This window comes from Sorex araneus, chromosome 5 (assembly GCF_027595985.1).
Source record: "Sorex araneus isolate mSorAra2 chromosome 5, mSorAra2.pri, whole genome shotgun sequence".
NCBI lineage: Eukaryota > Metazoa > Chordata > Mammalia > Eulipotyphla > Soricidae > Sorex > Sorex araneus.
Genome location: NC_073306.1, coordinates 19,255,628 through 19,271,900, shown reverse-complemented (window position 1 = coordinate 19,271,900; position 16,273 = coordinate 19,255,628). Strand labels below are relative to the sequence as shown.

The following is a 16,273-nucleotide window of genomic DNA, read 5'->3' as shown; positions in this document are numbered from 1 at the left end:
CATGGCACAGCTGGCAAGCTATCAGTGATGTATTTGATATGCCAAAAACAGTAACAAGTCTCACAATGGAGATGTTACTGGTGCCCGGTCGAGCAAATGGATGAACAAAGGGACAACAGTGCTACAGTGCTGCACTGAATCTAACACCAGAATCCATTGGAGGATATTTGTAAATCTCCTACTATATAAGTACACAGGAGCTGGACCCAACTGATCTACAGTGAGGGGAGGGTTTGGGAAGCCACACATTTTTAAGTTTCAGAAACAAGTGGTAGGTCATTTGGTCTAAAGGAATCCTGAAACCAGGGGTAGGCCAGTCAAGCCATGTGTCTCATCTCAGGCTTCAGGAAAGAATCAGTGAAGGCTTGCTTCTTGTCTCTCTTCAAAGTCATTGCAAAAACATGCTTTGGACTGGGACTGTCACCAATATTTATTTCCTTACTCTCTATGGCCATTAATTTATCTCTTTCTCCTTTTTAAAAACTCATGTTTGTTCATTATTCTTCTGCATCCACTAATAAAGGCAGTTTGGGAGAAAGAAAGAGCTTCCCCATGATGATTTATCCAGAAAAGCTGAATTACTGTACCAAGAGAGAAAGAGTGTCAGCATCAATGGATATTTATGAGGAAACTGTATATGAGAGCGCTGCTCATTAGCGCTGCTGTAGTTAAGGTTCTGTGAATGTTAATGATCTGTAGAGAGAAATAATGATAGATTCACAGCAGCCGCAGCAGTTCACAGATACCCTGGAATCACATTTTCTTGCCCTGTAACAGATCTCCAAGTAAGCTGATTTATGTCCTGGAAAGGAGCAAGTGTGCATACGGGCACCTGTATGGGAGCACGGGAGCAGCTCTCTTACTGCTTCAGCACAGTAAGTGCTACAGCAAAGAGAATCAGGAATGAGATGGACAGATGCCTCGTGCCTTCTGCTGCAAGTCTCACTGTGTTCTGGACTCAGTGAGACCGTGGGGTCCAATAGGCAAGTGCATTCCGTGACTGTGGGAAAGTTGGCTCTGCATCTTTCTGCTTTGCTTAAGTCACTATGTGTGTTCTCTGTCCTTGGGTAACGGTTGATATCCACCCTCCTTTCACTTTCCAAAGGGAATTCATCTGGATGCTAAGCTGATTCCCCCTAGTTTTAAGATGCAAGAGAGCTGGGTTAGGATTTTTTAAGTGAGGCCTCTTCTAGGTGTGCTAAGGGGATTCGCCTCTCTAATCAGCAATATCCATTTGGTAGAAGAGAGAGCCCCATGGCACAGTTTCCTGGAAGAGTCTTGAGACGCCATTAAGAGAACACCAGTGTCCCAGGCTTGGTAGATGCTCAACATCTTAGAGTTGCAACTGTTTATTTTCCCTGGCCTATGACTGGGGCTCATCTCTATAAATTCAACTCTAACCTGGGCTCTGAGCTTTACTTGATCTTACTGATAGTATTGCTTGGGTCTGGGGAACTAAATTCACTCTTACTCCTTCCTGTACCCTAAAAGCACCTTACTAACTGGGTCTATCTTACTCATCCTTTGTCTTTATATAGCTCTGGATAGTAATAATAATAAATAAGACTGATCACTAAATGCTTCAGTGATCAAAACATTAGTAATAGCAATGAAAAACACTTATGAACATTGACTAGGTGCTGTTCTAGATGGCTCACATGTAGTATGTTATTCAACTCATCTAAAGAAGTCTCAGATGTAGGGATCACCACTGTTATCCTCATATGACAGGTGAACTCATCCCAGAACAAAGACTTTAAATGACCTGTTCAAGACCAGACTCCTGGTGACTGAGGGAAGGACAGTTCAAGCCCACAAAGCCAGGCTTCCAGGCTCATAGTTCTAGCTATAATACCATCCTGCCCACCACATATAAAGCTGCTCCTCTGCCCATCACACCAGCAACCCAGATCTTCTGTTCTTCACTAATCCCAGGGAAGTTGCTCTTCCTATTTTGCAACGGATCACTGGGCAGAATTCAAAACTACCTTCTGCTGGGAACTATCCCCATGTGTGGTATTGGAGACTTGCCTGGGACCCTGCCCAGAGTCCTACAGCTGATGAGTGGAAGGTCCTGCTCACCGAAATTGCATCTCTGCTGTTCTCACAGGCGTCTGAAGAGCAAGTCCCCCATCTGCATCCACAGAGTTGATCACCAAGTCTCTCCTAGGAGACAGGGTGTAGCATCTCCCACCAGCATCTCCTAGTCCTACCTTCCCATATCTCCCACCCATGAAATCCACTGGTGGTTCCTTTACTGTGATTTTTAACATGCCCATTTCTGGGTTGTTTCCCTTCTAGAAATATCTATACCCTTAGAGTAACTTAGAGAAAGGAAAGTGGGGAGGTTCCAGGTAGGTAGGCCTTGGAATTGAAAGCTGGCCTCAACTAATTTATTCTTTTTGTTTTAACTAATTTATTTGTTTGTCTACATGTATAGAAGACTACAAGGCCCGTTTTTATTTGAGTGATGGCTCTTGGGCTGGATGAAAAGGGTGACGATCATTCCCCCAGAAGACCATTCAAGCAGTAGGCATTTGAGCAGTGGGATGGAATGATCACGGTTTTATGCAGAAGTGGAATTTGCCAATGTGCAGCAGAGAAAATGGGACACCAGACAACTGCTTCTGGAATCATTTCTTCCCCTTTCACATTTGCATTTGTGGAAAACAAGTTCCAGGAGTGTTTCACAGTGAGTCAACTATAGTTCTGTTTTATTCCTTTCTCGACAGTCCTATTTTCCAACTTTGGATGAAGGAAAAAGAAAGCATCCCATGATGATATGTTATTGCCCAATGTGTGGCATGAGCTGACAGCACAGAGGAAAACGAAAGGGGTTATGCCCATCTTTGGCAATAACCTGAAGACAGTGGATGGAAAGGCTGGTGTATAGACATGCTTAGAAGGCAGAGACTTAGAACAAACAGTCTGTGGGCAAATAACAATTACCCAGGTATAGACAGGGTTTGGATCTGGCTCCCTCCCCAAATTTGTCACCTTAGACGTCATGTCTTTCTCACTTCCATAGTCATCCACTAAATTTAGTACATGGTTCCCCTCTCTGCTGGTCACCGTAGGTATGAGTCACAGAGATTTCCACTTCCCTGCCATTTCTGCTCTTGTTTTCAAGCCTATTCTTTCTCCTTCCCTGCTTGATTCTGTACACGAGGGGCAGATCCCTGTAACCCACATCCCTGTAACCCACCAATCTTCCTTGACCATCCACTTCTGCTCAGGCCTGACCAATGTCAGGCAGTGGGCTGGAGACTGGATGAAAAAGGGGTGGCGGTGACTTTTTTTGATGACTCTCTTCAGACAAAGTTAGGCAGCAGTGAATCCTCTTTTAGGGATTTGATCTTGTACCCGCCAGTACTTTTGACAGGTCCCACTGGCCCCATTGGCATCCCCTGCTCGAGGGCTCTGCCTGTACCACTTTTTCCCTTGTCTATTCTCGCCCAGCCATAGGGACCATTTCCCATGTAACCTGGATGATCCCATAGTCCTCTCCTTGGCTTGGTAATTCTTTGTTTCTCATGTCCCATGTGAAACTCCTTCTGTATTATTCTATCTGATGTGGGCTCTGAATAGATACACAGAGATAATTCTCTTTCCTTCACAATGACCTACCTTCCTCTACAGGCCACCAAAGCAAAGCCGAGGAATTAAAGTCTGGCAGAGTTCATGCTCCTTTCTGAAAGTCCCAGTGGTTTCCCACACTGCAGGGTCTTGGCTGCTCAGGCTGGATTCCCTAGGCATCACATGGGAAGAACTATGTTCTTCTCACTGCAGCTTGTCAATATATGAGTGCCTGAAAACATGACATTTCCCCTCCCTGAAACCTGTTGCTCCCTTTCTCCAGTGCCAACCCCTCCCCCACCCCACCTCCCCACACACCTCTTAATAGTCTATTATATAAACTTCCTCCCTGGAGAAGAGCTTATAACCCCTTTCAGCAGAGCTCATCACCTTCCACTCCCCCAAGGCATCCGTGGCAAAGCCTCTCACTCTCTTGGTATTAAGTGTGCTTATTTTTTTTTATAGCTGTCCTCTTCTTGAGACCACTAAGGTTTGCAATCAGCCAGTCTTACTCATCCTTTCACCACCAATGAACAGAATACTGTCTGACCGAATACAACCTATCAGGGAAAAGGTTCTTGGTATACCCTTGCCAAACGAATGCATACATGAGTGAATAGAAGTTGTAAGGGAACTCAGCAGAAGAAGGATTTTATCAGCAGGACTCTGGGCTCATGAAAGTAGTTCAATTGCATCCCTTGTGGGCAGGGGATTTGAAGGCAGAGAGTCGGGACTGTTCATAAATGTTCTTGGCTAATACAGTAATTCATATTCCTTCGAAATCCAAGATTGTAGGAATTTGGGATTCTGTCTCAGAACAATTCTTGTAATGGCAGCTGAAAGAAAGCCCACCTAGGAAACACCAGAAATGCTCACCTTCTCTTTCATTCATGGGAATCTACAGACTCAGAATCCCTTCCATCACTTTAGAACAGTCTTTGCTTGTGTGACATCTATGTTAAGTGTGTTGTGATAATTATCATTTCTCTACAATGTGGTGCTTAATGAGGAAGTGAAACTGACAAATGTTCAAACTAGATTTAATCTAATTATCCAACATCTTGATTCAGATTTCAAACTGAAGGAAAGCCCATTGCTAAATTATAAATTAAAATTTATTTGCCATGAAGAATGGGGGTTGAAGAGTAAGGTACCATGGTCCAAAGAATTCCTGCCACACTTCCCACTAACAGATAGAAGTGCAGAAAGAAAGAAATTAAATCCAGGGCAAGGGAAATCAACCCAATGCTGGCTATAGAGGGATGCAAAACTCATTCAGAAGTGCACCACTGTTGGCAGGTTAGAAAGTGGGAAAATAAGAAACTCTCTGGCCTTTAGACGTGGACAGCTTTCATGGGGATTGGTTCTGCGGGACTGAGAAATGCCTTTTAAAGTCAGGAAGAAGAAAACAGTGTGTTGGACAGAGTGAGGGTTCTGCAAAGGCCTTCGGGGGCATGTCTACATTGATTTAGAGGCAGGGAAATGCATTCTTGCCTTAGGGTCCCGTGCCTGTTCTACAGGCTAGAAACCTTGAATAATACCAGGAGGGAACAATTCTGACTCTGGCCCTTATCAATGTTGTGATCATGAAGGAACTCTAGGACCTCTTAAACGAAAGTAGCCCAGACCAAGGCTTGGTAGAGCAGAACACAGAGCAAAGTCCTCCTGCTTTGCCACAGCTGAGGTCGCTGGAGACAACAGCCATCTGGCTAGCAGCCTGACACTAAGCAACAAAGAGAGGAAAGGAACGGAGATAGGGTTTCCAGTCCAGCCATGCAGACTTTGATCAGTTTCTCTCCCCGTGGCTTCCTTTCAGGACAGACCCGACAGATCTGGAGCCCCAATTTCAAGCTCCCCAGAAGGAATCAAAGGAGGAGAGGATTTTCGAAGCGCCAACTGTGCCCAGGGAGGGGACTCAGATGCTAAGACTCAGTTTCTCTGCATTCTGGGCACTGACCTCAGAAGACAAGGTCACAACACACTGCAGTGAACTTCAGAGCAGGTGCTTTGAAGTCAGGGTGACAGGGATGAAGACAGAGGGACCTGGCCTGGGGGCTGAGACACTAAGAGCGACATCATACACACGGGAGCACCTGCGGGAGAGATCCCGATGACTTTTTGGCCCATAAATGACTTCTTCTAGCATTGAGGAATCCTTCCCAGGCTTATTCTTCTAATTCTTGCTTACACTAAAGAATAAAGACAAGGTGCTTCGGAGCTACCGTGCATTTTCCCTGGAAAATCAGCTCAGGGGGTGTGACATGTCTTCAGTTTTTGCCCGGACTAGCCTTGGTTATTATAAAGACGTGGGCCTTTCACTTAATGATAGGCCAGCCCCTAGAAAGAGACAGCTGCCCCTCTCATTCCTCTCTCTGCACTCTGCAGGGCCACAGCAAAGCAAATCCTCCTCTTCCTCACAGACAATGCGTTTTCCCTCCCTTCCTAAGTCTCTCTCTGGCCAGAGCAGCTGGCAGAGAAAGAATCTTTTCCATTTTGTGGCTCAGGAAAAGGAGTCTCCGGGTGTCAAAGTGACTGACAAAGGTCACACCCCACATGAGGAACAGCTCCTAGGGGGTCTGTTCATTCCTCTCCGTTTCCAAATCCTAGGAACTTGGTGGCAAGTCCCCCTCATCCACTTGACAACTTGTGTCCTTCCTATTTATCATGACGCTAAACAAAGACTCTTTCTTTGGAAGGTCCTTGACAAAAGGTTCTGCTAGAATCTACTGACTGGTTCTTACTGATAATTAGGGAGTCTTTTATGCCTAATACAACTACATAAAAGGCTCTTCAGCCGGGCAATTAAAAGGGGAAGGATAAGGGATCTTTTCCAGCCGCAAAGATATTACCGAGGAGAAGCTCAGAGTGTTTTTCCGAGACGCAAGTCCTGCCAAGGTTGAGGTCTGTGTCCTTGAAACAGCAGAGAGAGAAGGTGAGGCCACAGCCAAGTCCAGTGCTGTTGAGCAGTCCTGGCTGACCGCAGGCAGCTTGGCTGGGTGCACGTACCTCTCTCCAGAGGGCCCATGGTGGAAGCTGCATCCTGCTCAAAGGCAGCTGGCGCAAAGAGCACTAAACTATGAGTGTGGTAACGGGGTGCTTAGCATATACCTCCTGCCCCATTCAGGGATGTGTGGTTCTGACAGCCCCCCAGAGGCCAGGCTCTCTGTCCACAGAACAATGCCTGCTTTAGCAGCAGAGAGGAAGAGGGTGGGTGTTTCTTCCCAATCTGAGCTGGGAACTGATGATAAATAAATGAGGGCTCAGCACTGCCTTAGAGAGTGTGAGGGCTATCCGGTGCCCTCATCCGCCAGGTACTGGAACCATGCAGGAGTGGAGGAGCCTCAGGTGCAATTGGGGACACTTTCTGTTTGTGTCCTAAAAGAAAGATTTCCGGGGGATGTTGGAAAATGGTTCTCACCATCGCCCCCCTCACCCCCGAAAGGGAACTGGGAGTCCAAATCAATCTAGGGACCTCTGGTTTACAAGGAACTTTCATTTCTCACATGCTCTGGTCCGCCGCATTCTTTGAGACTCATGCCACAGGCCACCCCATCTCGCTAATCATCTGACATTCCCTATCATGCTGACACAGTTAGGGCTGCAGAGAGCCTGACACGGAGCCGCGTGAACAGGAGTGCTAAGCGTTTCCCAGCCACCACCAGGAAGAGACAAAATGCTTGTTTCCAGGACTGAGTGTGATTCGTCCCGATCTGGCCTCTGGGCTCCGAACAGAGGATGGGAGGCGTGCGCAGAATGCCCCTCCTTGTAGATATGCTATGGCAGGTGCAAGTGATCCATAAGCAAACTAAAACCTCTTGATGTGTCAAGAACAAAAAAAGTGCCCAAAGAACCTGCTGAGAACTTGAAGGTCAGGGCCTGAGGAAGGTTAAAGCAAGCCAGGGAGAAGAAATCTAGAAGTGTGAGGAAAAGGTTTTCCTGGCCCGCCTGGCTATTTTACACAAAACTCCGGTAACTTTTTTGCATATTTGTGTGTTTGTGTGTGTGTGTTTGTTTGAGGGTGTGGATACATTCCCATCAGTGCTCAGGGATCACTCCTGACTCTGTGCTCAGTCATTTCTCCAGGTGGTGCTCAGAGGGCCACATGTGGTTCTGGGATTCAAACCTCATGCCAACCAGCACCTTCCCCATGCTACTATCTGTCCGGTCCCAAACTCTTCTAACTTTTATAACATATGCAACCTAACTTCATAATATTCATAACTTATGCAAACCATTTGCATAATCTGATGCTCCGAGATGGGTGAGAACCATAAAAAATTAATTCACAGTGAATTCTAACTTCTGCTGCCTGACAACGAGGTGACCCCTTGGCCCCCAACATCAGATTTGCCACCTTCCCGGGGATATTTCTGTCCATGAAGAGTGATTTAGGCTCTGGGACAGAAGTTCTAGAACTGAGATTGAAAGGGTTTCAAGGCATGCTAAAATTCACATGTGCCTGTGTGCTTCCCCCCCCACACACCCCATGGCCCATGCCCCCCACCTCCCCGAGAAAACAAGTTACTGTTAAAACTTCAAAGACATCAGAAATCCTAAGAAGAATTAGATATAATGAAGATTCAAAGTGATTCCTGTTGTCAATGATCTCTCTCACTCTTTGTCTCTCTGTCTCCGTCTCTCTTTTCTCTCTCTCTCTCTATCTCTCTCTCTCTCTCTCTCTCTCTTTCTCTCCCTCTCAAACACACACACAGAACGGAGGGAAAGCACTATTAAGAGCTCACAGCTTATGAATCCTCACTCCATCCTGAGCACAATGTGGATTCTCACATTTAAGCTCCTTAAGTCTTCACACAACATCACCAAGAAAGGCACCATCTTAACCCCAAAGCTCAGGCATTTTTAGGATCTCCTAGTCCAGTGACTCATCTGAGCACATTAAGAGGGAATAACAATCCACACTGATATTTGTACGGAGAAGCATAGAGGACATCACCTAGAATTCTTGGCAACCAAACGCCAGCTCAGTGAGGGCTGTGGGCTAGCCACACATGAAAATGTTTTCATGCAACTGAATCCACCTTCCATTTATAGAAGTGCTTACAGAAATGCCTCCTTTCACCCTCCAAACAAAGCATCAGGGGAGACATGATTCTCTACAGATGTTGACATGGAGACTAAGAGTGGTAAAAGGCAGCTTAGCGATATTCCTCAGGGGGCTGGTTGACCATTTTCATTAGTGACCTCAAGCTTGTCCCTCACAGGGGTTCTCTCTGAAAACCAGGACACATAGATGAAGAAACGAGGAGGTACCAGATTCCCTTCCCTCCTTGTGAGGGTTTGTGGGAATGCCAGCCCTCCTACCCCTCCCACACACACCCAAGAAGCTGTGCATCTACACTGCAGCAGTACTAGCTGTCACTCCAGCCCAGGAGCAGGCTGGGAAGGCACAAACAGGGACATCCTGGCCAGGTCAACACACCAGGGATCTCCAGGAAGGTGCCTTCACAGAAAGAAATGTCTAAAGGGAGAAGTCTGGAGGGCAAGGACTTCTGAATTTCCTCTGGAGGACAACACAAATGGTGTCAACTTTCCAGTACTAAGACTATTTCCTCTTTAAAGCCATTTTTGCAAGTTAGGTTCAGGAATTCCCTTTGGCAGATGAAAAGACCAAGAATTGGGGGCTTATGAGCCAAGAGAAGCCCTGATTACAAGAGGTCAGAGCAGGACTGGGAAGCCTTCTGCTTCTCCACTTGAGTCTGTGCTTTTGTGACTTTTAATCAGCAGGCTCTCTTTGGCCTCTGGCAATCTCAAAATCACTGTCACAGAGTTCTAGAACACTGCATTGAAAAATCACCTGCAAAGCTATGCAGACAGCCCAGATCAGACACGGTCCAAGCAAAAGCCTTTGTACCTATGCTTCATGATCATTCTTTTGGAAGTCAAACAAAAACAAACACCTGGGAATACCCACTAAAAGGAAGTGCCGAGGTATTTCCAGAAATCTCTTCTATGGAGAAAATAATTCAGACATTTTCCAACATTGATCATATATTCTTAACAGACATTGTTGTTGCTGCCAGAGGTGGCAGATGGAACCAAGGGCCTCGCAAATTTCAGGCAAGCGCTCTACTGCTGGGGTCCATCTGCAGCCTAAATAGTCCAAGGGCAGCCATCTCATGCCTGGCTTCCACAGACCAGGCTCTGGGCTTGCTTCTGGGAATACAAGGCTTTCAGAGGCTTCCAGGAGCAGCAGGGAAGAATTCTAACAATGGGTCGGAAGAGTTGCTCATAAAGGAATGATTTGGGGGGTGGAGGGTTGTGCTGACACATTCGGAGCAGGAGTCCAGGAAATCTTGGGAGAATACAATGCTAGAGCTAAGCTGAGCTGAGATGAGAGAGGAGGGCGCACAGGAGGAGGGCAGGGTGGGAGTGGTGCTTTCTGGAAAGTTCAGTGGCTTTCAGAGAGCTCAATCAGCAGAGGCTGGTAAGAGATAGAGGCTGAGGCTGCCCAACACACGAGCTATAAGGAAAGGAGCCAGGATGTCCCTCTCTTCCCAGGACTGTGAAATCTGGGGACAATGTGACCAGAGTGTTTAATGCAGTCACAAAGCCTGTGACAGCACCCAGAGCCTCTTCCTCACGGGCTACAACAGTTCAAGTGAAGCCCAAGTGGATTGGAAGGGCACTTGGTCATTGGGACCGGACCTAATGGAACTAACTAGTCTCCAGACAACTCGGAGTTCAGGTCGTGGGGAGGTTTCTTTAGTGGCACCTGCACTGTGTCTCCATACAGGTTTTCAAGACTCGGGGTTTCAGAACGACATCTATGTCGGGCTGTCACTTTTCATTCAAGCTCACATGCACTGGGGTCAGAAGCTGTCCTATGGACTGGATGATGATGGGTCCAAGAAGGTGACAGAGTAAGAGGGACTGATGGGAGAGAGACACTCTTGGGAAACAGTGGAGCTAGTGGGTTGGGCGTGAAGAATGGACCAGGAAGATAGCTTAGTGGAAAGCTCCAGAAAAGTGGTCCTGGGAAGGTCTTTGGGGGCTCCTGGTCCCTGTGTTATTCAGGCTGGAGCCCCCCTCCATTCCATCTTATGGATATGGGGTCTTTCAGGCTGTGTCTAGCTCTAGGAGCAAGGACTCACTCTCGGCTTTGAACATCTCTGCCCCGCCCCCTCCCCACCCGGGAAGATCTCCTGGAGGTGGAAGGAGCTTGTGTGTGATGCATCCTGTTGGTCTCAGTCCACGAGAAGGCTGACACTAACAGTATCACCCTCTGGCACAAAGCCCCCAGACCTCCCACACCCCTTTTATGGTGTCTTTTCTCCAAGTCTGACCTTTCCAGGTCCTTTGACAGCAGCTGGGGAAAGGGGCTTCAATGCCCCTGAGCCACAGTGTCACATGCTCCTACACAGGCTGGAGCCCACGCACCGCTGCAGGGAGACTAGGCAGAGTCAGGGTTCTTGAGGGCCACAAGGCTTCCAAGTCTGCATGCTCCCACACAGCATGGGCCTAGGGGGTGGGATGGCTCACGTGGCTCCTGGCTGCTTACGCCACAGGCTGTGACAGTGGTCAAGAGCCTTTCTGGCTTCAGAATGACAAACAAAGGTTCCCTTCCAGATGCTACACAGAGGTCCTACCCGTGGATCCAGGCTGCCCTGTTGCTGGGGGAGGCGGGGCCTGACCACAGGGTTGGGAGTCAGCCTTGTCACCTCCAGTTTCCAGGAGCGCCACCTGCAGAGGCAGTGGACCCTGGTGGCCTTTGTCGGCCCATTCACTTGCGTGGTCCTTCACGATGTGCTGCTCTTAGCGCACTGCCAGGCTCTGAGCCACCCCTCGACCGTCCCTCTGGAGCCTGGCAAGTCCATTCAGATGAGAAGCACAGCTCATTTGGTGGGGACCCGGGCACCTACCTTGACCAGGTGCGATCAGTGGAGACGGCTCCCAGTGCTCCTCAACACTTGAGGCTCTGGGAGATGATGATGGGCGGACTGATACTCCCCTCAGTGATCCGCTGTCCTGGGCCTTGGTCCTACCACTCCTGCCTCCCCACTTCCTGTTCCCCCAGTTCGCTGCCCCACCCAAGGCTCTCTGGTGGTGACACGGGGCTGGAGAACCCGTTCCTTGACTGCAGGCATCTCTGGTGGCAGGGAGGACTGATACTTACACTTACAGGTTGACTTTTGGGCACGTCATAAACACCTTCCTTCTTTTGGCTGGTGGGAACCTGTGGGAGAAGCAGAGTGTACACTGTCATCGCATGTTTGCTGCCCCTCTACCTCCAGAGGGCACAGTCACCCATTTGGACGCCCAGCTGGTGAGCTGTGTGTGTGTGTGTGTGTGTGTGTGTGTGTGTGTGTGTGTGTGTGTGAGGACTGGAGGTGGGGAGCTGCAGGGGAGCCCTTGGGGTCTTCGAGAACAGGGAAGCATCCTTCTCAGGAGGAAGCGCGGAGGAGTGGAAATCTCTGAGCAGATACAGAGCTTCGAGGCCCACAAAGGCACAGACCGGAAGCTGCAGACCCCCAGAAACCAGGGGCTGGGAAAGTGACCTTTATTTCACCAGGATCAGGACAAAGTCCAAGAGGACAGTCTGCTCTGAATTTTCTAAGTGCTTAAAAATACTTTGTGGGAGTGAACCTGGGGACACTGGTGGTGACAAGTCAACACTGGTGGTGAGGTTGGCGTTGGGATATTATACTCCTGAAACTCAACTATAAATAATTATGTAAATCATGGTGCCTTACTACTTAACAAAAGAAATGTTAACTTTGGAGACTATAATGAAAAAACCCAAAACTTCGCAGCTGAGTTCACACTGCTAAATGCCCGGGCAGAGACTGAAGCTATAGAAAATAGAGCAATTGGGAAAGTTCTAGAACAGAGACTTCCTGCTGGAATCAGGTGCAAGTCAACTGCCCCAGACCAAGGGTTTTCACCAAGAAAGGAGCTCACAAGTGAACTCAAAAGGATGGGAATAGAATGCAGAACATTGCTCTCAGATTAATTTTGATCTCTTTAGTTTTGATTTTTGGAGGCACACCTGCTGGTCTCAGGGTAGAATCCTGGCTTGACGCTTCAGGATCATTCCCTGTGGTGCTGGAGGACCATGTGATACTGGTGATCAAACCTGGTGTGTCCACATGTGAACCAGATTTTTGGCCAGTGTCGTAGACCCAATGTCTCTCATTTATAACAAGTATCATCACCTTAGGCTGTAGCCATAACACAGCGGGTAGGGCATTTGCCTTGCACGCAGCCGACCCAGGTTCTATTCCTCCATCCCTCTTGGAGAGCCTGGCAAGCTACCGAGAGTATCCTACCTGCACAGCAGAGCGTGTCAAGCTCCCCATGGCATATTCGATATGCAAAAATAGTAACAAGTCTCACAGTAGAGACGTTACTGGTGCCTGCTCGAGGAAATCGATGAGCAACAGGGAGGACAGTGATATAGTGATTATCACCTTATTCCTCCTTCTCTCCTCTTTCTCAACCACCTGGTCTAAGTGGGCCAAGACATTATATAACAACTGTAATCTCCCAATAGCACCTCTGAGCTTCCCTACTATAAACTGAATAGTACAGGCTCTGTGTCTCACCCAGATGACTGCATCAAATGAGAAAAATAACAAAACCTAGTAGCATCCTAACACTATAGAATATTCACTGTCACTGTCATCTCGTTGTTCGTCGATTTGCTCGAGTGGGTGCCAGTAACGTCTCCATCGTGAGGCTTGTTGTTACTGTTTTTGGCATATCAAATACACCATGGGTAGCCTTCCAGGCTCTTCTGTGCCTGTGGGCGGGATACTCTTGGTAGCTTGCCAGGCTCTCCAAGAGGGACGGAGGAATCAATCATGTGTGGGCCGTGTGCAAGGCAAACGCCCTACCCACTGTGCAATTGAGATATTACATACAATATTCCCAAACACTGAGTTGGAAATCCTGTTGTCACCTATTTTTATCTGGTACTCCTAGTTTTTTCATGTCCTTCCCATTAACACTCCTTGCAAAATAAGATTAGAATCTCAAATTTACACATCATCATGCTAAAACTCAAACCCTAAATGAGGTATTTCAAACATAAACCATGTTCCGCAGAAGCTGCTTAATATAGACTATTACAAGGATAATTTCTCTTGGTAATAATATGTGACATCTTCCAGGTTTCTCAGAGTGCCGGGGGACATTCCCAGCAATATTTGGCCCCAGTAATGTAGTGCTCCTTGGGTTCAGTGGTACTGTTGCCTCCAGGGCCATCTGGAAGTGCTCAGGAGTCAGCAGAATGACACCCAGCAAAGCTCTGGGGGCCATGAGTTCTGGGAGCTGAAATTGGCTCTCTGACCCCTGAACTATCGCCCTGGGCCCTGAATGACAAACACAATTTATAATATCAACAATACTGACTTTCTTGGATATGAATCTACCCAGGGCTTAGCCCTGAAGCATCCTGGACTCTAAGTGGCCATTAGCTTTTCTGACCAGTAGCTAACCCTGTTAGACCCCCTTGCATGGAAGTGGGGGAGGGGCTGTGTTTATGTCACTCTTGTCTGATAATTTATTCTTCAGTCCTTTGGATGGGGGAGCTTTTAAGTGTGGGCAGGGCACAGTGTAAATGTACCTGGGCAGATGTAGGGAAGAATGAAGGACAAGAAAAAGAACTACCTTGCTATTTTGTTTTATTTGTGGCCAAACCTAGTTGTGCTCAAAGCTTGGTGCACAGGGTTCACTGCTGGTAGAGTTTGGGAAACCCTATGTGATGCTGAGGTTATAACAAGGATCAGCCGCAGGTGAGGCCTTACCCCTGTAGCATCTCATTGGGCCCCAGAAAAATATCTTTTAGGCTCCACATGTTAAGAACCACATCTTGGGCTGGAGAGATAGTACAGCGGGTAGGGCGTTTGCTTTGCACACGGCCGACCTGGGTTCAATTTCCAGCATCCCATATGGTCCCCTGAGCACTGCCAGGGGTAATTCCTGAGTGCAGAGCCAGGAGTGACCCCTGTGCATCGCTGGATGTGACCCAAAAAGCAAAAAAAAAAAAAAAAAAAAAAAAAACCAAGAACCACATCTTAAAAACTCAGCACCAGCTCTTTAGACACTATACCATCTCCACTCTCACTTGTTTAACTTAGGAATCCTTCCAACCCTAAGAAGTCTATCTCACAATCTTTAAGTAGCAGAAAGTGGGCTGGAGAGATGTAGAGACTTTGATAACTGCTTAGGTGTGGTGCCAGAGTGATGATACAACGAGTAACGCATTTGTCTCACACGCTGCTGACCGTGGTTTCATCCCCTGAGCCCAGAGCCCAGAGCAAGCCTTGTGCACAGCTGGGTGTGGCACCCAAATAAAACAAAACCGAAGGCTTATGAGTGATCAAAAGAGCCAGTGCTTTCTGGCTACCCCAACCAACATGGCATCGGCAACTAACAGTTGGAGCTGAAAGGTATAGGACACGTGGACAGGGCGCCTCTCTAAACACCCGGGTTTGACACACAGTCTTCTGTCATCCTTGGAACAAGTCTATGGGTGAGGACAACTGGCCCCATATGGCATAGGGGGAAATGGCCTGTGGGGTGGAGGGTCCCTACAGTCAGGAAGCTGGGAGCCCCGGCAGTTGTCTTTCAGTCACTAAGGCACCTAACACCATCTTGCCCCTGTTTTCATTGATATCCTGGGAGCCTCTTTGTCTTGGCCATTATATTTGGTGCTCGTGGGAGCGCACTCACAGGCTGGCAGAACACAGCATCCCGTGTGATGGTGGCTGTGCAGGAAAGGCACTTACTGAGCTGCTCTCGCAACCCTCAGCCTGGGCTAGTCAGAGGAAGATGCCATTTCTTTGCTCCTGATAACTGACCCTCCCCTCCCCAAAAGGAGCCCTGTAAGAATGTCCGCAGAGTCCTGGTTAATGAAGACCGATAAATTACAAGTCTTCACTCCTCTGTTCACTGGCTCACTCCTTCCCGAGCCAAACAAACAGCATTGCTGTTCCTCCTAATTCACAGCTCACTCCGGCCACTTAGCAAGTTGAAGCGCAGCTGACTCTCAATTATCCCTGCAAATGGAGCTGAGGCGGTGGGATGCGTAATCCCCAGCCGCGCATAATTGAAAGAGCTTTCCCTGGGCTCTGCTGGGGGTGGGAGAGCAGTCAGCCAGTTTGTCCTTCAAGAGGAGCCTCATCTAGGACATCCTTTGGGGAGCTCTGCCCCATCTCTTCAGACCTGCCCAGAGTCTTCCTCTCTGTTCAGTAGGATGGACAGCTGCTGCATTCTTTCACCAAAAAGTAAAAGTTGCCTTTCCCCCCAGCATGTGAGGCTGGTTTCCAAGTCACAGAGCAGACCTCCTGGTCCTTATCTCAGATAGGGAAGGGAATACCAGGTAAAGGATGTTGGGAGGACTCCTTAGGTTTGAAGATACGTGCGTATGGAAAGTAGACTAGAGATGGAACACTATAGTCACTCAATACCACTATTGCAAACCACCAACACCCAAAAGGAGAAAGAACAAAAGGAAATGCCCTGCTGCAGAGGCCGGGTGGTGGGGGATGGGGTGGGGGTGGTGGGGAGGGATACTGGGAACACTGGTGGAGGAGAATGGGCACTGGTTTAGGGATGGGTAACCGATCACTGTATGACTGAAATGCAAACATAAAAGTTCATAAGTTTGTGTCTGTATGTCATGGTGATTTATTAATAATAAAATAAAATAATAAAGCGTAAAAGTGCTCTGAGA

General features: G+C 47.9%; 1 protein-coding gene across 6 annotated transcripts in view; it reads right to left on the bottom strand.

The window, feature by feature from the left end:
- The window catches only part of DAB1 (DAB adaptor protein 1), a 1,237,060-nt gene that overhangs the window by 49,998 nt on the left and 1,170,789 nt on the right, over positions 1-16,273 (bottom strand). For all 6 annotated transcript variants that reach the window (XM_055138597.1, XM_055138598.1, XM_055138599.1 and 3 more), the window contains one exon: positions 11,711-11,770. In XM_055138597.1, the coding sequence (XP_054994572.1) occupies positions 11,711-11,770 (60 nt within the window). The remainder of the gene's footprint in view (positions 1-11,710; positions 11,771-16,273) is intronic.